The 23,978-nt window shown below is 46.6% G+C and overlaps 1 protein-coding gene across 3 annotated transcripts in view; it reads left to right on the top strand.

The window, feature by feature from the left end:
• NDRG2 (NDRG family member 2) overlaps nucleotides 1–23,978 on the top strand; it is a 297,715-nt gene that overhangs the window by 261,076 nt on the left and 12,661 nt on the right. For all 3 annotated transcript variants that reach the window (XM_069633717.1, XM_069633716.1, XM_069633718.1), the window contains 3 exons: nucleotides 3,569–3,616; nucleotides 21,364–21,399; nucleotides 22,558–22,609. In XM_069633717.1, the coding sequence (XP_069489818.1) occupies nucleotides 3,569–3,616; nucleotides 21,364–21,399; nucleotides 22,558–22,609 (136 nt within the window). The remainder of the gene's footprint in view (nucleotides 1–3,568; nucleotides 3,617–21,363; nucleotides 21,400–22,557; nucleotides 22,610–23,978) is intronic.

Below are 23,978 nucleotides of genomic sequence, written 5' to 3'. Positions count from 1 at the left end.
TAAGCAACCCTGCCATCATCCTAAAAGCCGCTCTCCATCGTGCAATTGCTGAATATCTGGGGAGCGGGGGGGGGGGTCTCTGGTTGCTTTTTAGACACACAGAAAACGTAGAAAATAGGTAATCCATCCGGCTTCAATGCTTTTCCAATGCTTTACTCTCGAATTACCCCTCAACATAACGCTCTGGTGCTAGGTTACAGATGTGGAATTAGCATTAACTAAATGGCGGGGGCAGTGAGGGCAAAAAAGGTAACGTCCATTCTTGTGCACACTTTACAATGTCAGAGTTTGATGTTGCTTTTTTCAAGTGTCAGTCAACCTCTTTCATTGGCCCAGCGATTACCTTTTTCATCCGTTAACAGCACCTGGCATCTGAGGAGCCCTCTGGAGTGGGCACACTGGGGTGTGTGTCCATTGGTGCAACAGATGTCCTTGCAGCTGCCTCAGAGGCAGATAACTCACCCCATATGCTATTGGAGTTGGACTGGAGTGTATATTCCACCAAATAACAAGCGCTGTTCCATAGCTTCCCCCCCCATCCCCCACCACTATAGAAGTCCTATTAACTTTCATGGTTGTGACCCAATGCGCAACAGCAATCTTCATCATCGTCACAGGCCTACTTTGGCTGGCCTTTCCAAAAAAGGGTCCTCCTTCTTCTGTTCCCCCTTAGTGACGATGACACCATGGAAAAGTGAGCCTGCAGGCTATATTCAACAACGCCTAGAGTGCATCCACACCTCTGGCCGATAGGATGCACCCCCCCCTCCCCACGGGGGATCCTTGCAGTACAATTTGCAGCTTCGTTCTGGCATAATAATGTGAGCCCTAGTTTCTCGTACTCTGTGGTCTAGCGCTAGGCAACTCTTATGGGCTCCTCAGGGCGAGGACAGATTAGAGGACTGCTAGGGAAAAGTTAAAAAGGTGATTGCCTCAAGTCTGAAGGCCTTAAACACAGCAAATTATATTTTAGGAAATCCTCCATATGAGGATTGTATAAGCAAAATATAAGAGTGGGGTTCACAAATAATCTGGCAAAGGACAGACCTAGTACTCCCAGTACTAGAAGCAGAAGTATCTTTGTTCAGAGAGAGAGACTAGAAAAACCTCCATCTATTGGAGCCACTCCTACAGATAATGAGTCTATCGGTCAATTTTACTCCCTAAAAATAGGCAAATACTCCCAAAAAATAAAGATGGGGGTAAAAATACTCCCAACAAAAAATTGCTTTCACCCTCAAAGTTCCATGGATATGTTTGGACCAGTAGTGCACGTAGTGCCACAGGAAGGAACTACTATTATTAGTGCCTGATGGGTAGAAGTAAATCTGTATATTTGTATGTTCATGAACTGTATTACAAAACATTCAGTTTTCCAGTAAAAAAATGTTTTACCTGCAAATAAAACACTCCCATTGGGAATTGGATTTACATTTTTACAAAAAAATAATTTTGCTCCCAACTTTAAAAAAGAGGGACTAAAATACTCCCACTTGCAAAGCTTATCTGGAGCACTGGTTGGAGCAGGTGAACTACTTCCTACTTAATGGCAACACCAGGTAGACAGACTCATGGCAGAGCTTTCAGGTGGGTGGACGAACTTCATGCTATTGTTCGTAGCAGAATAATCGAAGAAAATGAAGATCAGTCTGTACATTTGATTTTACAAAAGCAGGGGACAAAAGGTGGGCATTGTGTAACGTATGATAATTATTCAACTATCAAAAGGCATCTTACGTTTATTATCTTATGTTCTCCAGCAGTGGATCATACTGTTATAGGTTATGGCATCAAAGTGCTTTGCCTGCCAGAGAGGCCAAGGAGGAGTATGATGGAACATACAGTAGTGTTAGAAAGGAGCTACGTCTGCTAGCTAGTGATTGTGGGATAACCACTATGCATATTTTCCCATTCAAAGCATCAGACAGCTTTACATTGGGCTTCAGGATAACGTTTTTCTTTACAATTAAAGGGACCTTCCCTTCAACCTTTATTCAGTTCAACACATAGTTGCTAAATATGTCAATGTGCAAGATGTTTTTTTATTTTTTTTTTATTGCAAAGACTCATTGAAATGGGCTCCCTGGTTGATTTCCTGGCCCATGTAGTGGTTTTCTAGATTAGTGGTGGCCGTCCTGTACTTGGGAGTTGAGGTCATGGCTCATGGAGCGAACCAACAAACCATTGTCGAAAGAAAAACCCTGACACTTGCACATGCTGCAGATACCCATTGGCTGCCTGGCTCTTAAGCATTCTTTCTTCAGATCCTTAACATTGTTTTTCATGCTGATGCAAAGAAACCACGGCAGAGGATACTCTAAGAATCTGACTCGGGCTCATGCAGGAATGATCTTGGGCATGGACAATGCTCTAGTAAATGAAGTCAACAGACCCATCTCAAATGGACCATACATTGGTCCTCCTGAACTAAAACGTATTACAAGGCCAGAGAATGCCAAATACCCAAACCTAATGTACAGGTAATCTGAGACAAACTTCAAGAGCAAAGCCCTTTTGAAAATCTGGCATTAGGTTTTTCTCTAAGTGTTTTCTACTGGTTTTCACTCATTCAAATTCAAAACAGCACAGCTTTTTGTAAGTGTGGGTAAGGTTTGCAATATTTCCTTAAACCGTATTAGTACCCGGAGGGGACGTGATTTTGGTCTCCCAGCCAATGAGGAGGCTCAGAATGGGGGCTTTAGCATACAGAGAAAGCCTCCTTGGAGGGAGAGGCCGCCATCTTCCCCCACCGGATACTACACCCTCATCCCCCAAACCCCTTTGCTACTTAGTTTGCCCACCCCGCCCCACTTACCTTGCACATCCTTCTCCCTCAAGCTGCACCAAGAACAATGTTGTTCCCGATGCTTCTGCGATACGCGACTGAAGTGGGCGCCATGGAAAGGATAAAGGGACTATGTGTAGTCCCTTCTCCCTGATCCATGGTCGCTATCTTTTTCTATTTTCTTTAAGTTGTGAAGCCGCTTTTTTACAATTTAAACGCGCTCAGTACCCCGGTATACTGTGCCGAGGTAGTAATAGTAATATTACCCTCCGCAGACAGGTGGGGGGGCATACAATAAACCTGTAACTGCTGCCCCAGGGCATTACCTGGCCCGGTTAATGTCCCCATCCCCCTTGGGTAATATCGCTTAAGAACATGTCAGTAGCTGTGTGAATGTTTTTCTAGCTTCAGAATATGCTACCAGAATGTTAAGACACCCATCACAAGTGAGAGTATTGCCCGCGTAATGAATGGGAAGATGACTAAAGCAGCCCTTCTGTAATTACTTGGCTGCACTTCCAGATTACGCCTACATTTCTCCTGCAATAGAAGTTCTTGGCTCTACCTTCAATAGCTTATTACACAGGCATAACAGCAGGTATGCGTGTTAGGACAGTGTTTGGTTCTCCTTGCAAGGATACTACTTAAGCAGATGTTGCAGACGTGGTCAAGTTCATTAAATGTAACATGGTGCCTGCCGCTCCATCACTCACTTAAGCCAGCTGCTGGTGGTAAAAGCATATGATGTACTGTGACATGTTCTTGCTTTTTCCCTTCTATTAGGTTGAATGTAATTCTAAGCTGGACCCCACCCAGACTTCCTTCCTGAAGGTAAGTGTGAATGCGTAAAATACTTCTATCTGACCCTCTTTTTGCCCACCTCGTTACCCACCCAAGCTTTTCTGTTTACCTCAGACTGTCCTTTTTCACCCTGCCCAAAATCCTTTTCTAGTAACCATAACGCATTTCAAGTGAACCGTAATGCTGTTCCTGGGACACGCCTCCTCTGGAGTCCTTCCAGTAACTTCACTTGCTTTCTGATATCCATAAGCCCTTCCTATGTGGCCCTTAATTCCTTCCTATGACCTCCTGAGACTATGTTGTGAATTTTCGTTTGGACCCAGCCTTAGTCCCTTGAACTTCTTCCTGTGCCCCCCCCCCTCATTCGGTGATCTCTTCATAACACAATGACTGGCCCCCACACAGTCATATTGGGCTCTTTCTAGGACTCCCATATCCCTTCCTGTGCCCTACTAGCCTTAACCAAGAACCACAGCTGTTCTTGTTACCACCACCAATAGCCCTTCTGTGACCTCCAAGCCCTCCCCGTGACTTAACTGCTCTTTCTGTGATTACACTACCTTTACTGTGTGGACACAATCATTCCTGTGACCACCAAACTCAACAATAACCCTACCTGTTCCTGTAACCCTATCCTTTTCAGCTCCGATCCCATAGTGCACTCCCTTTAACGCCCCAGTAATTTAACCGTCCCATTACTCAATGAGACCTCCAGGGCTCTCTCCAAGTTCTTGCAATGACCCCGCACCCTCTCTATGAAATTCATAACCTCTTTCAACCTGTAGATTCTTGTGACCAAACAAGCCCTTTGTGTTATCCCCAGAAAGCCCTCTTCTGTCGCCCCAAGCTATAACCATTACATTTCAGCTTCTCCACCCACCCTTGCCCGTCCTGGCACCCTTTAATTCCCTTTGTTTTGAAGCATGTATCGGGTTAAGATACTGATGCTTTGAAAATTCTGCTGTCAGGTGATTGAATCTAGATTCATACTAAACTGGTGTTGGTTTTTATAAAGGTTTATCCTAGTATGTAGTACTAAAATTATTTGGGGATATTGACTGGCCCCTTGAATCAACACCATCTTCATAGTACGTTTTACAGCACAGGATTTGATCCATGAATCTACAAGTCCTCAGAATATCGAGGTTTGAGAGTTTCGTCGCTCAAGAATTTGGTGAGGCAGTATTTTTAAAGTGTAGTCAGAGGCCGCTGGTTTTAGAAATGGGTTGCAAACAAGGGTTTGTGAAAACGTTTTAATTATTTGTGTCAATTTTAGTTTTTCGTCTTGTCGGAAGATGCTGTCCATCAACAGCATTTGCTTACGGTCCCATCTAGGATATGATCAGAGGTATTGCGGAATGAGTAGCACAGCAGGTGCACAAATATCATTTCTGTAGAACACAATTAAAACAATTGTGCAGTCTATAAAGAGTTAGTGATGGGAAGTACGTAGAAGATTGGGAGTCTGTGCCTCAACCATTTTCTACTGACATTAAGGTGCAGATTATGACCTCTTACTTGGGGTCAAACTTAAGGTGCTAGTAGACCCCAAGAACCTTCAAGACCAAGCCTGTAGTGATGTGTATCCACTAAAAGCATGTGTGTACATAAAAACCCCAGAAGGCCTAGAGTTAGTGCCCTGCATTAATAGTCCCAGTGTTGATGCCATCAGAACTGAAATCCACTGAACCTTTGACCTCCAAGTCGCAGAGATGATCGCAAAAGGGCCCCTCTTCCCATCCTCTGCTACCTTTGCACAGCTGGTTTCCACCCAATTAATGGAAGAAATGTACGGATATTGATTGGGGGGGGGAAGGGGTGTGGGACCAGGGCTTTCACTCTTGCTTGTTCAATGGACAAGAGAATGGGAGGCTCCTGATTATTTTGAACCATCACCACTTCAACAAGTGGTTGACTGACCGCTGCCACTTCAAAATGCAACTGGTGGCTCAGATCCAGTCCAGCCTGCATCTGGATACCCGGTTGTTTGTGCTCTACCCATCCCTACAGATCAGCAGGGACTTCACACTTCACCCCCTAAAAACTAGCGGAATAATCTCACCCAAAAATGGGGAACAGAGTAGGGGCTGGGCAGGGCTGGTGAAGTTGGCGTAGGATAGAGGTTTGGATAAACTTAGTGCTCAGAGCAAAGTAAGTATTAGGTTAAGTGTAAGAGTTGCAGTTATGGTAAGGCTAAAGTTAGGATTAGAGAAAGGGTTTGATTTAGGGCAAGGGCATGCGCTATGTCGATTGTGTCGAACTGGTGATGCGTTTGGAATTCGATTCACTGTTCATTTTCCATTGATTTTGTATTGAGTAACATGCAAACAAAATGCCTGAGCGTGCTCAGGGGTTCGGTTTCTGTGAGAGTTCAGTGTAGTAATTGAAATTAGGGCAAGGTTTAGGAACCGAGTTAGGGTGGTTGTAGATGTTTCATTAAAGGTTTGGGTCATTGTTAGGATTACAGCCTTGTGCATTTCAAAATATCTGTTTTGGCGGCCTTTTTTCTGGCAACATTTTCACGCTTTGCATTAATTGTATTGAATGACTACATTCTTCAAAACAACTTTTTGCTGGCTACATTTTCTCATTGCTATATTTTGCTGGTGACATTTTCACATAGAACCTCCAAAAGCTCCTGCTGTGGATTCCAAAGATCCTGGGACCAATCCATTTGCCAGATGTACTCTTGAATCAGTACTACACCCATTTTCAACGTTTACAAGCTATGTGGAACAAAGTTGACATAATGTTACAAAATGACTTGTGCCCTGCTGGCGTGCAGGGATGAGTAGTAGTTAATAAACTGCTTTGCCCCACACTACTACTACTACTAAACCAGCAGTGATCTCAATTGTAATGGTGAAACAAACACAGCATGAATAATACAGCTCCTTCACTGCTTTAAGGTAGCAAGGCTAAGGGCCGGCTATACTCTCGAAGAGGGGTGTGAATCGGCAAGGAAGCATCCAAAACAGCAATAGTTCTGGGATAGCAAAATGAAATGAAATGTCCATCCAAGTTTCTATAAAAATACACCTATCCAATCAAACTCAAATGACAAATAAATTAAAACTCTAAAAACTAACCCCTATAATGAATTACACAGAATATGCAGACTTTTGGTAGAAAGGAGCACTCCGAGTATGGACACAGGGCTATGCAGGTAATAGTCTTTGCAGCATTATTTGAGTTGATGTATGTCTTCTAAAAAGGGTACAAAATGGGGTCTTGGTCATCACTGGGGCCCATGGAACAAGCACTGGGACAGAACTGTGGTGAGACCTTGATATCATCTTTGTCAGGCTCCACACCAGGAGGTTTCTTGCCACTTATTGGTGCAATGCAATTCAAAAAGTGGCAGCAGCACTTGGACCGATGTTTGGGTTGCCAAAGCTCGCAAGTGCTCGAATCGGTTTGATATTCCAGAGAGCCAAAGGCAACTTATTTTTGTTCCAGGAGGCTATATTGCCCTGTTCAGCATCGGAGGAATGGGGAGTCCTTCTTGCGCCTTTCCGAGGAAGGTTACGAGGAACATTCTGCAGGCATGCACAGTCCCTGGAAAGCAGTTTGTAGGCAGCAGGCATGCCTTGTCCGGTAGCAGGGCACCCCAAAAGGTCCTTGAAGTCATTGGGGAGAGGGATGGAGGAGTCTTGCCCCATCCTTGTATAGATTTTTCTGATGTTTGTTAATCTGCTTAGAATCACATGCTGTGCATAGGTCCGACATCCAGTGGTCACTGCGGAGTATTGCATTTTGTTTTTCGTAGTCGAAAAGGGGACGTCGACAAGGCGTGTCTGTAACACTATCCCTATAGTGACGTGCGTTGTACCCACAATCCCTCACGCGTCGAGGTCCCTCAGATTGTTTTTTTCCGCCCAGTTTCTGGTCGCCTTTCGCGGAGCTCCTAGAGAGACATTGCTATACTTACCACGGACCTCGGTCCTTTTGTCATAACTTAATATACTGGTAACGATCCCTCCCCCTCGACGTTAGCTGTGAAGCTGTTTCTCCGCCGAACTATTTTCGACGGAGAGGAAGAGCGGAGGAGATCCTTCGGCGCTGCCGAACACGTGGCCTGGCCTCGACGGCCAACTTACAGTAGGGAGAGTGGGGGTTAGAACTTTGTCTCTTCTCTTTGAGAATGTCTTTCTTTCTCCCTTTTCTTTCCCTTGGGGTTGTTATCGCCAGCTATTATTGCCTCAGCTATGGAGAGGACACCATTTAAGTTTTGCCCACGCTGCAGGGGCAAATATACTTGGAAAGATAAGCACAAGCTCTGTAATCGTTGCTTACCCCTCGATCACATAGAGAACAGCTGCGCAGCCTGCAAGCTCTTAAAACCCAGGACTCTTAAAGAACGTAGGGTTAAGAGGTGGGCAGACTACGCGATGTCGAAGTCAGTTTCCTCACCCGCTGCCGCTGTTACTGAAAGTGACGAGGAGTGCGATAACTCGACGTCCGTTACGGAAGTCATGAACCCCCAGAAGGAGCGCTCACGCTCCTCGTCGTCCGTCCCCGGCCCCGACGGGCTCGGCTCACGCCCTGCTTATGGGGATGAACACCCCGGCGACAAGGACGCACACAAACCCCATAAGGCTAAACACACTACCCACGGCTCTTCTTCGTCGAGAACGAAGGATCCATCAGCGCCGAAGGGGACGCAGGGCACTCCGGCGTCTACCGCAGACCGTAAAGGTCACAAGCCCCACCCGCAAACGCAGCCGCGACCAGCGATTGGGCTTCCATCTAACACGGGCGCTACCCCAAAAACATCCGACGCAACGCTCCATAGAGCGACCGTCGAGGTACAACGCGCAACGCACACAACGTCGACACCAAAGCCCTCGACGGACAAAATCGTGGCCGAGAGCCTAGCGAGAATTGTCGCCGAAGACGAACGTACGCGGACGACGAAACAAACGTCGAATACCGCGTCGAAAAAACACAAAAGTAGCCAGGAACTGCCCCTTTCTCCAAAGGACGCTTCCGAACTACCTGAAGGCTTTTCAGAAGGAGACGGGAACCTCTCGTCGACGCTGTGGGAGCGTTCGAAACGATTCGAAGGCGAAAACACTAATTTTCCCCCTCTAGACTATTCAGGGGTACCCCATGAGACCCTTGAAAGACTCCATTCTTGCATGGAGAAAATGGAAAGGTTTCTAGGAAACCAAGACCCACCCACTCACAAAAGACAAAGAGAATGGCCACAGGATGACCCTAGAGTCAAGATTCCTAGGCTGGTTGACCTCACTGAGGAGGAGCAATACCTCCAAGAAGATGAGGAGTGTTTGGGTGGAGAAGAAGAGGTAGAACTTGAGGAAGAGGGCTTCGAAGAAGATCCTTACACCACTCCTACAGGGTTTGAAGAGGATACAGCTACCTCGCAGCCCTGGCATTCACCGTCAGTGCAGCCTTGGCAATCCCCATCAGTACATTCAGACCCTGATGCCTTTCTCCCTTCTCCTCTCAAGGATTCACACGGGAACTCCTCTCCCATAGATGACCAACCTTCCCTCAATGCACTATTGCGCAAGGCAGCAGCGCATTTTGAGATTGATACAGGGGAAACTCTTCCAGACATCGACTTTGTAGAAAAAGTCATCAAAGAAAAAGCCCCTGTTAGCCAATGTATTCCTCTCCTGGCTTCTATTAAAAGAAGAATTTCTCCTTCCCTTACTAACCCAGCTCTAGTAAGAGGGGTCAACCCTAGAATAGAAAAGCTCTTCAGCCCTTCATCCTCTGACCCTTTATACATCAGAGGACACTCTATTCCAGACTCCCTTGTGGTTACCAACACAAGAAAAAGAGCAGGGGTGCCACTATCCACTAGTGAAGCACCTCCAGACAAAGAAGGCAAAAAACTCTACGCACTGGGGAAGAGAATCACGACCTCCGCCGCCTTCTCCACTAGAATTGCTAATAACAACTCACTTTTAGCTAGCTACGCAGATGCACAGTGGAACAAGCTGCGCAGCGAAGCAGAGGAAGCACCTGAACCTCTGCGTTCTCGCCTGCTAGCTATAATATCAGAGGGCACACTGGTAAACCAGGGCATCGTTAAAAACTCCCTAGATGCCGCTGAGACGGCTGGCCGCTCCCTAGTTCAGGGAATACTTCTCAAGCGCCACGTTTGGCTACGCAATTCAGGTTTTAAGCCCGAAACCCAAGCCTCCCTCATAAATAAACCCATTGAACAGACGCATCTGTTTGGGAAAGCAGTAGATGAGGCCCTAGAACATGCTAAAAAAGAGTTTGATACCATCAAAACTCTTGATCAAATTTCTAGGCCCCCTAACAGGCGAGGCTATGGTAATAAACGCTCCTTTCGTGGCCAAAGACAGCAGCAGAACCAACAACAACAATATTACTCTGGCTCCAACTGGCCCACCAACCAGGGTAACACCCAGTTCAGTCAAAGAGGCCAACGCCGTGGCAAAGGAAGAGGTCGTGGCTCCAGCCCCAGAGGTTCCACGCCCAATACCAGCAAATGACCCGAAAATTCGGGTCCCCTCCCATGCATCACCGGTCGGGGGCCGGCTAACATCGTTCCTTTCAGCATGGGAGGGAATCACGTCAGACCGTTGGGTATTATCCACCATAGCCCACGGATACTGCATCGAGTTCAACGGTTCCCCGAAGTACAAACCCCCACGGAACCGGCGCATGACACCGCAACACCTCTCCATTCTTCTTCAAGAAGTGGAAGAACTACTGAAGAAAGAAGCTATAGAGCCCGTCCCCCTATCACAGGTAACAGAAGGTATTTATTCAGTGTACTTCCTTGTACCCAAAAAGGACTTAACCATGCGCCCTGTATTAGATCTGCGCCCAGCGAACATATTTGTCAAACCCCAAAAGTTTCGTATGGTGACCTTACAGGAGGTAATCCCACTGTTATCACAAGGGGATTACATGACAACACTGGACATGAAAGATGCATACTTTCATATTTTAATGTTGCCATCGCACAGAAAATACCTCAGGTTCAAAATAGAGGACAAACACTACCAGTTCAGAGTACTACCCTTCGGGATAGCATCTGCACCAAGGGTATTCACGAAAGTACTGGCAGTGGCAGCGGCCCACCTGCGCAGATTATCCATCCCGGTATACCCTTACCTCGACGACTGGCTCATAACAGGGGATTCTTACGAAACATGCTTCTCCAATACCCAAAAGACCGTAGACCTTTTGTCCCAACTGGGCTTCTCCATCAACGAAAAGAAGTCCAGCTTAGACCCCAGCCAAACCAAACAATTCCTAGGGGCTCTAATTCGAACAAGGGACGGCCTCGTATTCCCCTCCAACGAGAGGGTCCAAAACATGCTGTTTCAAATTCCCCATTATGTAGCAGGCCGAGAGGTGACGGTACGCAAAGCAATGCGCTTGCTAGGGATGATGGCGTCATGTATTTATTTGGTACCTCACGCGCGCCTGCGCATGCGCCCAATGCAAGAGTGGCTCTACAGCCAGTGGTGTCAGGCCAGCGGACAATGGGACGATCTAGTGGTGGTCTCGCAGGCCTTGGTTCTCTCGCTACGGTGGTGGACAAAAGAAAACCTGTTATTAGGGAAAACTTTTGCCACACCCGCAGTGGAAGCCACTCTAACCACAGACGCATCCCTTACAGGATGGGGGGCTCACCTATCCCATCAAACGGCACACGGAGTGTGGACTCCGAGTTTAGCATCCAAGCATATAAACCTGCTGGAACTACTAGCGGTGTTCAAAGCACTGAAAGCCTTTCAGGAACACTTACAAGGAAAGACAGTGATGGTCCTCACAGACAGCACCACAGCCATGTACTACCTCAACAAGCAAGGGGGCACTCACTCTCCAGGACTGTCCAAGCTGTCCCAGAATATATGGAAGTGGGCTCTCAAACACAACATGTTCCTACTAGCACAACATGTACCAGGGGAACTCAATCTGCTAGCAGACAAACTCAGCAGAGACTTCCCCCTGCCCGAAGAGTACGAATGGCAATTGCACGAAAACATCGTCTTAGACATCTTCACGCAATGGGGATTCCCGGAAATAGACCTGTTTGCAACCCTGGAGAACTCACAATGCCAAAGTTACGCCTCCAGGTACCCCCAGAACCAGTCCAAGGGGAACGGTCTGTTGATTCAATGGTCAGGGAAATTTGTTTACGCCTTTCCCCCGACTCCCCTTCTCAACAAAGTGGTGCACAAGATGCACCAGGAGCAGGTTACCATGATACTAGTGGCCCCAATGTGGGCACGGCAACCTTGGTTCGCTCACTTGATGGAGATGTCCCTATCTCCCCCAGTGAAACTTCCCTGCCCGTACAACATGCTGTCACAAGACAAGGGCAGGACACTGCATCCATGCCCTCAGACCATGAACTTAGCAGCCTGGCTCCTGAGATCATAGAATTTGGACATTTACAACTCCCACAGAGATGTATAGACATCCTCAGGGAAGCCAGAAAACCTAATACTCGACACTGCTATTCTAGCAAATGGAAAAGATTCGTTATCTGGTGTAGAGGTACTAGCATCAACCCAGTTGACTGCTCTCCTACTGACATTATTCTATACTTGACCCATTTACTGGATTCAGGTTTAGTATTCAATTCCATTAAAGTCCACCTAGCGGCACTTTCTGCATACACCACTTCCCAACTTAAAGTGTCGTGGTGGAAGATACCAGTTATCAAAGCCTTCATGGAGGGGGTAAAAAGGATACACCCTCCGATAGCTAACCCAGCTCCCGGATGGGACTTAAATGTGGTACTTTCCAGACTCATGGGCCCTCCCTTCGAACCCATGCACAAGGCAACTCTTAAAGATATCACCCTTAAGACTGCTTTCCTAATAGCTATCACCTCCATTAGGAGAGTAAGTGAACTACAGGCTCTTTCTGTCCTAGACCCCTTTGTAACAGTTCACAAAAATAAAGTGGTTCTACGCACACACCCAAGGTTTGCACCTAAATTCATCTCGAAATTTCATGTAAACCAAACTATAGAACTACCAACGTTCTTTCAAAACCCTTCCAGCTCGGGAGAAAAAAGTCTGCATACACTAGATGTACGCAGAGCTGTCATGTTCTACATGGAAAGAACCAGACCACTGAGAAAGACTAATCAGTTCTTTGTCTCGGTGGCAGCAGGAAGAGAAGGAGATGCGGTCTCAAAATCCACTATATCTAGATGGATTGTTCAATGCATCACTCTCTGTTACACTCTTGCTAAGAGAGAACTACCCTTCAAGCCAAGAGCACATTCCACTCGAGGCACTGGGGCTTCCATAGCATTCATTGCAAATGTTCCCCTTGAGTCCATCTGCAAAGCGGCTACCTGGAGTTCTGTGCACACCTTTACAAAACACTACTGTCTAGATGCACACTCTAGATCTGACTCCCAGTTGGGACAGGCAGTATTAAGACATCTTTTCTCTACTGTTCCTTCTCATAACCCACCGCCAACTCCGGGTACTGCTCGCTAGTCTATGCACAGCATGTGATTCTAAGCAGATTAACAAACATCAGAAGACAATGCATTACTTACCGTAAAAGCATTTCTGATGGTTGTATCTGCTTAGATTCACATGCGCCCACCCTTCCTCCCCGCTCGGATGGAAGGAACATAGACTTCCTTTATATCTCTCTTTTCTGTACTCACTCACGTCTATAAGGCTCCCTCAGGGCAGAAAAATACAAACAGAGGGACCTCGACGCGTGAGGGATTGTGGGTACAACGCACGTCACTATAGGGATAGTGTTACAGACACGCCTTGTCGACGTCCCCTTTTCGACTACGAAAAACAAAATGCAATACTCCGCAGTGACCACTGGATGTCGGACCTATGCACAGCATGTGAATCTAAGCAGATACAACCATCAGAAATGCTTTTACGGTAAGTAATGCATTGTCATCTTCAACGCAGTGGCTGAGGACATTGGTCAGACTTATGACACAGCAACATACTCTTAAATTTTTTTTAAAAAAAACTTTAATTCAAGACTTTAAACAGGCACTTTGCATTCAGCATGTTACAGGCTACCATTGATTGAAGCACAGTCAAACATTCATGCATGATACAAACTGTTTAACTTATCTTGGTGGTTCAACTTCACACAACACCGTCTCTTCTGGTCTCCAGTACAGGGCCTGGGTGGGTCAATGACTAAGTCAGCCGTGCTGTGCTTCTTTGGTCGGCCGGTGCATGAGAGCGGGCGCTCAGATGTCTAGCAACCAATAGAGTGCCAGCAACCGCCAAAGGGAAGACGGGTGTGAGCTCTGTGCTGCTGGTGGGGGAAAAAAGAAAGGGTGGGAAAAGGGCACAGAACTTGCACATTTTTCATACATTGTTTTAAGGCAGCAAGGAGCTCGCGCTTTCAGATTGTGCCACACAACCCACTGGCATTTGGGCACATAAGCCTGCGGCAGGGCCCCTGCTAGGTCAATGTAACATCTCTCCTGTGCTACTCTCCTCCCCTCATCTACTTGGCTGCCTAGCATCAAATAGACTAGTCATTATCCTAATGGTGTGACCTTCCTGTTTTTCTGACCGCATTGCCTTTGAAATAGTGATTGCCACCCTGCCCACTAGGGGCATTTCCTGCTGTCTTGAGAACAAAGGGAATTAATTATTTAGGGCTGAACACAGGCTACTGAGGTGGTTGGGCCACAGTGATCAATACACAAAGCTCTGATAGTCTGCAAGGCTCATTGGAAAACCAGTTGAATACAAATTCATCAGTGTTTTGGGAATACCTTCATCTTCCCAAAGGCCACTTTATCAGCCCAGATATAGCTTTATAGTTATCAAACCATCCGTTGCCATGCCTCGGGGAAGCACAGTTAACTATTGAAAACTGTTTGTTCACTTTCAAAGGGATTCCTGCTTTTATCCCCCAAAAAGGGCAGTGTGAAATTAGAATAGCTTTGTTCCCAGAAATGGGAGCAAGCAATCCATTGGTAGCCATGAATGTTCCTGCCAGTTTGTAAGTTTCTGGCACATTATAGCAGAGCTGCCAACAAGTAGAAAAAATCTGCTGGTGCGCCTTTAGAAGTGTCATCCCATTGCTGCTAAAGGTGAATTTGACTTACGCAGACTGGGTTTCCGCACAGTACTCTACACTCATCATATAATGCTCGATTCATTATGTGAGCTCTGTGATGTGAATGGCTTTTCTCGGTGCTGATTACGCTTTTATAAGGAAACCTCCATGCAAAACGGTTACTCTTTCTGCATGTTCCGATTTCTGACTTTATTTTAGATACTGTGTTGCCTGACTACTGCTGGCTTTTCTGTCACCCATACCCAGCAGAAATGTACATGTTCTGACTTTTTTGGGAATGTTGGGAAGTTCAAGTATACACCTAATAAACGGTAGCCTAACCTGAGTACAACCTCCCCAGTTTCTAAAATACAGAGCGCTGTCTGTAAGTGAGACTTGATCAAATCTGACTTTCACAGTGGCATCTGAATTGCAGCAGAAGGGATCTAACCCTGGTGAATACTTGTCCATTTTGGGATTTAACCCAGATATATATTTTTTGCAACAGGTTTAATTGACCAGGACCTGGAGTTGCGCGCCTTGTCCCCTTTTTTCACTTAATGCTATGGGAGTCCCAGGCTCCAGAGGCAGCGGCACCGGGGTTACTGTGCCCCACTTTAGAGAATCATAAAGATGGTTCTCTCCCCTCCCCCAAAACTTAGGAAGAACTTGTGCTTTTGGAGGGGTGTCGGTCCCTGGTCACCTAAACTGAAAAAACTTTTTCACTACAGCTACCAGAATCCTTTGAGTCTAATCAGTAACACCTGGTAAAGAAACACAGCCAGCCTCCCTGATGATTATTTGAGATAAGAAAGTGCTTGGAGGAGAACAACTACAGACAACAGAACTGCAGCTGATGGGATCTAGCCCTGTCAATACTGAGCCACTGAATTGCAGCAGAAGGGATATAACCCTGTTAATACTTGTTCATCTTTGGGATTTGCAGCAGATGGGATTTAACCCTGGTGAATACTTAGTCCATTTTGGGATTTAACCCAGATATATATTTTTTGCAACAGGTTTAATTGACCAGGACCTGGAGTGCGCGCCTCGCCCTCCTTCATTTTTTTCACTTAATGCCCTAAAAGTTTGTTTTCATTCAAATAAAATCTGAGCGTTTGCTTCCATCTGTCGAGGACTCAGTCGACGGTTCATTAAGTCATGTCACTGAGGCCAGCGGCTTCTGAAATAATGAAACCGAGTACTGACTATCAGGCCACCCCTTCACGAGATAAGGCTGTCCTCCAAACCTCCAAAAAAATGGGTTTCTTGGCTTGAGGGTTGCATGGTGTTCTGCCCCAGCTTCCACCCACTGATTTATGCATAATCCTCTTAGGCTACCTTCCACTGCTGATCTCTTTCAAGCAAGGCTATTTTCAATGGCACTCTCTCCCATGCATCTTCTCCCCCTGCCAGCTCTGCACAAAGGGGACTGACAAGTCCTTGTGGCACTCGGCCATGGAAGTTATTAATATCTTGCGTAACTTTCAGAGATTTATGAATGGCCCAGTTGTGTTAGCGTTCTTCAAAGAACTACTGTTTACACCGAGCCCCCAGGAGCAGTTTGCCCTTCAGTTCTGATTCCAATTCAACCTCCTTCTGTCTCCACTTCCATGTTGCCTCCTGTCTGGTTCTTGGACACAAACCATGTTCTCCACCACTCCCAAAAGGTGAACTTTTTAGGGTTCATGTCGGGCACTGCAGAGGGGTGCAGATCATCCCACGACAAATACTAACACAAGCTCTGATCAAGTCACAGTTGCATGTCAAAAGAATGATTCAAAGGGAGCTATTTGCATGCAATGATTATACTTCCACGCTCCAATAGCCAACACAATGACTTGTCTGATTCACAAACCAACCTTTTCCTATTATGAAAGCTGTTGTGGATAGTATTCGGACCGATTGAGATAGCCGCAGGTCATCAATTTCCTTTTAGGAAGATGAGATAAATGTGGCCATAGTAACATGGAGGAAGCATTATTTGTGACCACTCCTAGGTTAGCAGGCTAGTTTTGCGGCTTAAAGCAGATTTAGATGGCTTGCCTCTCTACACAAGCCCTTGCATGCACCAAGTTCCCTGGTTTCTCTAATATGGTTATCTTACAGCAACCATTGGCCAAAGTTCCAAAACACCTCTACAGAGTCCTTTGCCTCAGGTGCCATGACTGGAAAAAAAGAAGCAAAACGACCTAATCCCTGATATCGGAGATCATTTCTTCGAAGTGGGCATGCGAGTCTGAGTACTTGCGACCATGGTCACTGACGATCCATGGGTCCCCTCTGCTTTGGGGCAAAGATTTAGATTACACCGCCTCTTCATAATACCCTGCTCCATTTCCTGCCCCTTCTATGCAATGTGTAGATTCCTTTCTGTTAACTCTCAGCAGGCATGAACATTCCCAGGTTGGTTGGCTTTGTCGCTGTGGCAGTTCTTGGGGTCCTCTCTTCTTGACTTGTTTACCTCTCGCTTCCGCTCGTTCTCCCTACTCCCCTTCCCACTGGAATCCACTGGTCATCACAATCAAAGCCAGCTCGACTGTGCGTTATTCCTCCATCCTTCCTCCCTGACCACACCACTCGCTCCAGTGCTGTGTAATAATGTAATTTTGTACATTCGTACAGTACAATGTAATTTTCTATATTTGTACAGTACTCCTCTTTAGTTTGCACTTGCCCCCTAGGTAAATTGTACATTTGTAAGTCTCCTGTTTTTAGTTCTTGTCCTTTGTCCCACTTTGTTCATACCCTCAAACTAGATCACCCCTTTTCATCTTTGCTCTTCGGTATAGGCACATTTCTGGGAAATGCCTCCCCCATCTGTCACTGTTATTTTATGTTGTTTCTGATCGAAATTGACATCCCTGTATTTCAAATAAATATAAATAGATGTTAGCAAATTCTGCCTTTTTATGTTTTCAACCCTGCATGTCTTTCCAGAGTGGATTCACTTGACCGTGCAATACTGCACTCCTCCACCATATTGTAATGCATGCTACTCCTTCCACATCCCTTCCAATGATGTTTTCATGCATACACATAAAAATACCCATTTAGAAGATTTTCATCAGAATGTGTAGCAGAGTTGTAACTTCTGAGATCACAGAATGCACACAGGAGTCATCACTTCTTACAAGCTCCTCTGTTTGTTGCTTGTTACATATGAAAAGCCAAGAACCCAATTAGGTGGACACACCAGCTCCCGCATCCCATGTAGGCCAGCTCCAATGGACACTTGTGGAACCCTTAGTGGAGGGGGCAGTCTTTGGTGACATCACACGCATGTGATGATGGAAATGCATCAGAGGGACAGGGCCTCTGTATCCTTGTCCTTTACTGCTTTTTATCGTGTGTTCTGTTGTGTTTTCCGCGCAGGAGTTCATGTGGGACTGTGGCGGTGCAGCTCTCTCTTGGTTTGGTGTGCAGACCCATGGGATACCCTTATGGCACCCATGCGTGGGGGGTACAGCCCTGTGCCCCTAGTGTATGTTTTTGGGCACCTGTGTGTGGCCCACAGAGCAAGGTATGGGCTGGTGGCAGCTCCATGCGGAATTTGACAGGTGCTCTGAGTATCTTCCATTTTGGGATACCCAGGCCCTGGCATTGGAATCAGTTGATTCTTGATAGAAAATAAGATGGCCCCTGTGGCCTCTTGCTTTCTATTGCCTGTTACCTTGTTTTCTCAAAGTCCTGGGAAGCCCTGACTCTGTCCCTCTCCCCTGCCTGGCTGTTGGGTGGAAGTTCCATATATGGTGTTGTTGTGAAGTCCAGGCCAGACTGGCTGGAGCCTTCCCAGTGACTGTATGTTATGGGTACACCCTGTGGGTGGGACCTGTGTGAATGGATTGTGTGACCAATATGCAGTTCTTGTTGTGAGTGTCTGGAGAGAAGTGAATGGCCTAAGTGCACTATGCACCTGATTGGCTGCCTGCCTGCATGAATGCCCTCCTGAGTGTGACCCAGCAGAATGAATGGGAGATCAACTAGTATATCTGGGGGCCTCTCACTGCTAGAATTCAAGTTCAGAAGCTGAAGAGTAACTGGAGTGAAACTGAAGCTTGACCTTGAAGCCCTGCTGGAAGAGAAGAATTGCTGTTGCTCTTCATCAATCAGAAAGCTGCTGTGTCTCCAAGGACTGACCTATAGAGGACCTGGTAAGGCGCCCTCTTCCCGAGCTATGACGGACCATCGTGCACCAGCTGATCTTTGCCATAGCTCCCTGGTAGACAGACCTACGACGGGCTGTCGACCGGAGAAGGAGACTGCTGCGGAATCCCAAAGAGAAGCGCCCGGACTGTTGTCCCCCACAGGAGCCGCCGTGCTCATGTTGCCTACTTCATTTGATCCAAGAACGCTCTCGCCTGCACCACTGCCCGCCTTATCCTGCTGGAGAAGGCCAAGCCGGCGACGCACCAAGGAGCATCTACCGGTGGGTTTCCCGCCACCCAAAGAACACAGACGCCGACGACTCGATGCCCTTGCTGGGCCACAGTTCTTCAAACTCTTTGCGGTGCAGAACTATCGACATCGAGGTGCCCTGCACGCCTCTTCCTTGCAGGATGTTTACGCTTCCCTGTCAACGAGCACTGCTAGGAACGAAGCTGCCACTTCACCGCCGTAGTTCACCGTGTTCATCTCCGGATGTTCGACGACCCGTGGCTCCTGCCTTAAAGGGAGTGCACTCAAGAAGGGCCTTCGGTTTTCCAACGAGGAACTCTACAACACCAGGTACTTTGGGGTTGCTAAACTATTGAGAAGACTCTTGTGAACAATATATGGACTGGGCTTGTGATATATCTTGATTTTACAGGTTACCCAGGTGGGGAGATCTCCACTCAGAACTGTGCCTAGTGGTAGGGGCCAGTATTCTGCCAATTGTTCTAACCAACTGCTTTCCTCTTTTTTATATATATTGTTGGTTTCCTTTACAAACTGATTTGTGTGACATTTAACCATACAGTTGATGCACTCTAAAGGGATTGAATAGTAATAGTGGTACCACGTAGAACTGTATATTTGCCATTGTAGATTAACGAGTACAAAGTGAGTTATCATGATATTGTACATAACCTTGAATATTAATTATATAAAGACTGTGTTTTAGCTAATACAGTGTGTGGACATTCCTGTGTGGGGGCTTGGGGACTACACTGTACTTAAGAACCAGCCTGCATCACCTCCTGAGAAGCTAGGCCTTGATTGCTCGACCACATACCAATAATAGAGAATCTTGGCTGGGGTCCACTGTGCCTCTCCTCTACCATATAGAGAGCAGAAGTACAGACACCCCTCTCCAGTCTTTACACACATTCCCTTGAATAGAAGCATTTGAGGTGGGTCATGAAGTTACTTGTTGTCTGAGACATGAGGCCAAGGCAGGCACATGACATCACAGCTTTTCCCCACTGACTCAGACAGGCATGCATCCAGGAGAGTAGAATGCCACAGGTAACTGTTGCCCCAAACACAGCCTTATGAGTTTGGCAACATTGTTTGCAACATTATAGAATTTCCACATTTTAACCTATCTCAACTGTAAAGATTTGCAGAAAAAAGGCATGGATTTTTAGGGGACAGATCTTGTACCTGATGTGGTGGCTGATTCCCAGTTGTGTGAAGGATCAGCTATCTTGGCCCAAATCGATCTTGCTTAGGCTGATGCTGTAACCACACATAGACAGAGTCCCCAGAATTGCAGCAGTGCATCCAGTCCTGGTGCAGCTGAACAGAAAATCCCCAACACCAAGGCGACCCTCACAGATGCATTGCCTTCCCTTTGATGTATGCGTTAAGCCAACATCAAATACTGATCTTAGAAGGTTGCAATTTCCATACCAGCCTCACCAGCCCACAGAATTGGCCACCGCAAGCAGAGCATGAACCATATACAGTACGCTGCCCCACAGCATGGAACATAGTAAATGGCTATACACCCAGCCTTTCCACATTAAATTATTTAAGAATTCTACATGAACCATGTTCATGACTAACCAACACTCTTCAGTAATCATCTTTTTTGTTTATGCAAGAAGGCCCCTTATAAAGATCATGTCAGAATTGAGGAGTCAAGGAATACGAGACCTCTACTTAGTTTGTGGCAATGCAGCTAGAACCTTTGACGGGGTGCCGAGCAAAGCAACCCAGCTCATACCCCGCTCTTGATTGCGCTTGATTAAATTGATGCAAGACAGCGGCTATGCCAAGGGAACTTTACACAAAGAGCACAAGAGTGACCGCTTTTGTTGGTAATCTTGTATTACAAGAAATGTGTAGGATACATGGCAAATGGACAGACCACATTAATAAAAGCATTCAGGACTGATGGAACGCGCACATCTAATTTTGTCACCTTTCATTTCCATGTGCAATTAAGAGTTTTATGAAGATTTTTTTTTTTGTTGTAATTTGTGGTCACACCCTTGTGCTGTACAAAGCTGTTTGACTGATTGCCCTTGCGTCTAAGCCCCCTTCTTGAAAGGACACTGTGGTTTTCTATGCAGAGCCTGCCAGACTAAAGCCAGACCTTCATGCTCTTAACCCCCCCTGCTGAGCCCAAGTGTCCTCATGGACCCGTCTGCCCTTCTACTCCATTGCCTCATGGACATGGTCTTGTTATTCTGATAGACTTTGCATGTTTACTGTCTACAATATTAGTTTAGCCTGCTCCCGGCAAGACCGCTCCCCGGCAAACATTGTCTAGCGAGATCCAGACCTCTGATCCTTTCTTTCTTTCTTTCTTTCAGATGGCGGACTCTGGTGGCCAACCACAGCTGACCCAGGTAAGTATCTGACACGATGCTACCATCATGGTGTGCAGTCCAGTGCTACGTGAGCCTTTCCTCTAAACAGTGCTTTCACAAGGCCATATGCAGACCTCTCGGTACTTAACATACTTTGTGCCGCCACGTGCAATCCATTACATGTGCAGTTTCCACCCTCTGCTACCTTGCCCTCTGCTACTCTCCTTTAACACAATGATTGATGCCATCTTTATTTACACAAAACTCCTAGGCACGCTCCCCTCGTGCCACACTGCCTGTGGACCTTCATCTTGCACTGTGGCCCTTTTTCAATAACTACCATCGACCCGTTTGCTTTGCTCTCTTCGTGCCACACACCTTGGGATCTCCTCTCTAGGCCGTTCCTTAATGCACCTACTCTTCTTTCATACAGTCCACTCTATGTGCACCTCCTCTTGTGCATGCCTCTTTTGGACGTGCAAAGGTTGTGTGCTTGACTAGGGGGCTGTTGTGGTGTTTGTCTTTTTGCTGCCTGAACACTAGGAAAAATATACGTATGTTCTTGGAAAAAGATTTTAAAAAGTTGGCCTCCATGGTCCCAATTGTCAGTGAGCGTGTGATGTACAGTGGCTGCCTGACAGGTAATACCCTCCTCAACCATTCAAGCTTAGAGAGGTAGGTGCTTCAGTTTAGCCCCTTAGACACCAGGTGCTGTGTTGTGCCGAGGTAGATATTGGCTTCTGAGGAGCTTGCCACAATTTCTTATCCCCCCCCCACCCCTCTAAAAGGATGACTAATGAAACACAGGATCGATATTTTGCCCAATCGGAGTATGCTATTGGTTGAGCTCCTGGATGGGTTAGACAGTCACGCATTGCCCAATCAGGACGGCAATGGTGAAGGCCCTGCAGGGATAAGGTGGACACTGCTCTAACCACCCATGAGTCGAAAAAAAGGATACCGGCACAGCAGAGATGTATACGGACTGGAAATGGCTGTGATCTCAGAGACAAACTACTCCCAAATGTGTAGTAAATGCAATGCTTTTGCAGTACACTGAAGAATGCTACCAGCTGTTAATGTTAATGGTAAAGGTTTTTATACCGTGAAAAGGTGCCACTTGCGTGGTCTCTTGGTGCTCTTGCCCAGCAATGCCTTTGCCATTCCTTACTCTGTGTATGTTCTTCTTTTTTTCAGCCTGGGAAGTTGACAGAGGCCTTCAAGTACTTTGTGCAGGGAATGGGCTACAGTAAGTAACTCCAGAAAATAGGGAAGGCGGGTAATTGAGAGTATTTGATTGTGTCTCGCGCACATTGCAGGACTAGTACAGGTATCCGTGCAGACCTCGCTGCCCCACCGTGTTAGTAAGGGCAGTAGTAATGCAGTCCCATCTCACAATCCGAAACATGCTGCCACAGGCAGGAGAACAGCAAGCTGTGCTCAGACAACTGGTACACCAACAGTATAAGCTTTCCTGATGCACACACAAGTCAAGGCATAAACATTAACAGTGCAATCCACACACACCCATGCCACCACCCACCAGTGCAAGCTTACCGCAACGTTATAACATAGTGTATAGCAGGTTTAGCTTTGAGGGTGATGTTTTTAACACTGCCCTCTGTTGGCCCTGCTTCTCAGGCTCATTGTAATTATTGCAATGGTTTTGAAAATAGGGAGGAGAATCTTGAAATGCAGTACAGGGTTCATTGGTTGTTCTTGAATCTCACTCTGCCAAAGATTGTCTGAAGTTCAGGATCTTGGTGGCTCTTGGGGTTTAACTCATGTATGGAGTCTCTGTTGGAAGGTATGTACTGGCCGGATCTTGGCTCTCTGCCATGCGGAGATGCTGTTATAATGCAGGTTCTGAGGGGTAGATGGGCCTCGTTCCAATTGAGAAGGGAAGTGCATCATCGTCTGGGGGCTCCCTCCTGATGAGTAGAGTTTGCGATACAGGTTCTGGATGGATCTTTCTCCAGTGGATGGTGTCGATTTGAATGTAATACCATGTGGGTATATGTCCTCGGGGCGAGTCTGTTGGAATGGAGTTTGTGAAAGGTTCTTGTTTTTTACACATCTGGAGTCTCTGTTGGGTGCCATTACGCAATATCTGTTGGATGACTCTGCTCTGAAGCAACTGTTAGAGTAAAAGTATTTCTGAGACTTGTGGAATCTGCTTAGTTCACATGCTGTGCATAAGCCGACATCTAGTGGAAGCTGCGGAGTATTACAGTTAGTTTTTCAAAACTCAAAAATGGCTGTCGGCACAGGGCGTGCCAGTAATACTATCCTTAGTGTGACATCCACTGTAACCATTATCCCTCAAGCGTCTAGGACCCTCAGATTGTTTTTTTCCGCCATACTTGTCGGGAGCATTCTGCGGATTTCCCTGGCTTTTAGCCATAATTTTGCAAATAGTATAATATTTCCCCGTTTCTTCCATTCCCAGTCGAGTCACCGAAGTTCGAAGCTCGACGCCGGCCGGAGAAGAAAACCACAGTTGAGAGCTGCACGATGGACTTTGGGCCTTGGAAGGCCTCTGGCCTCGGCCCGGGCCTTGGAAGGCCTCTGGCCTAGGCCCTTCAAGTAGGGAGAGTGGGGGGTGGTACATACTCTGC

Source organism: Ambystoma mexicanum, chromosome 13 (assembly GCF_040938575.1).
Source record: "Ambystoma mexicanum isolate Mex_15411 chromosome 13, UKY_AmexF1_1, whole genome shotgun sequence".
NCBI classification, from domain to species: domain Eukaryota; kingdom Metazoa; phylum Chordata; class Amphibia; order Caudata; family Ambystomatidae; genus Ambystoma; species Ambystoma mexicanum.
The sequence above is the reverse complement of the archived record's forward strand: the minus strand, read 5'-3'. Positions and strand labels throughout refer to the sequence as shown.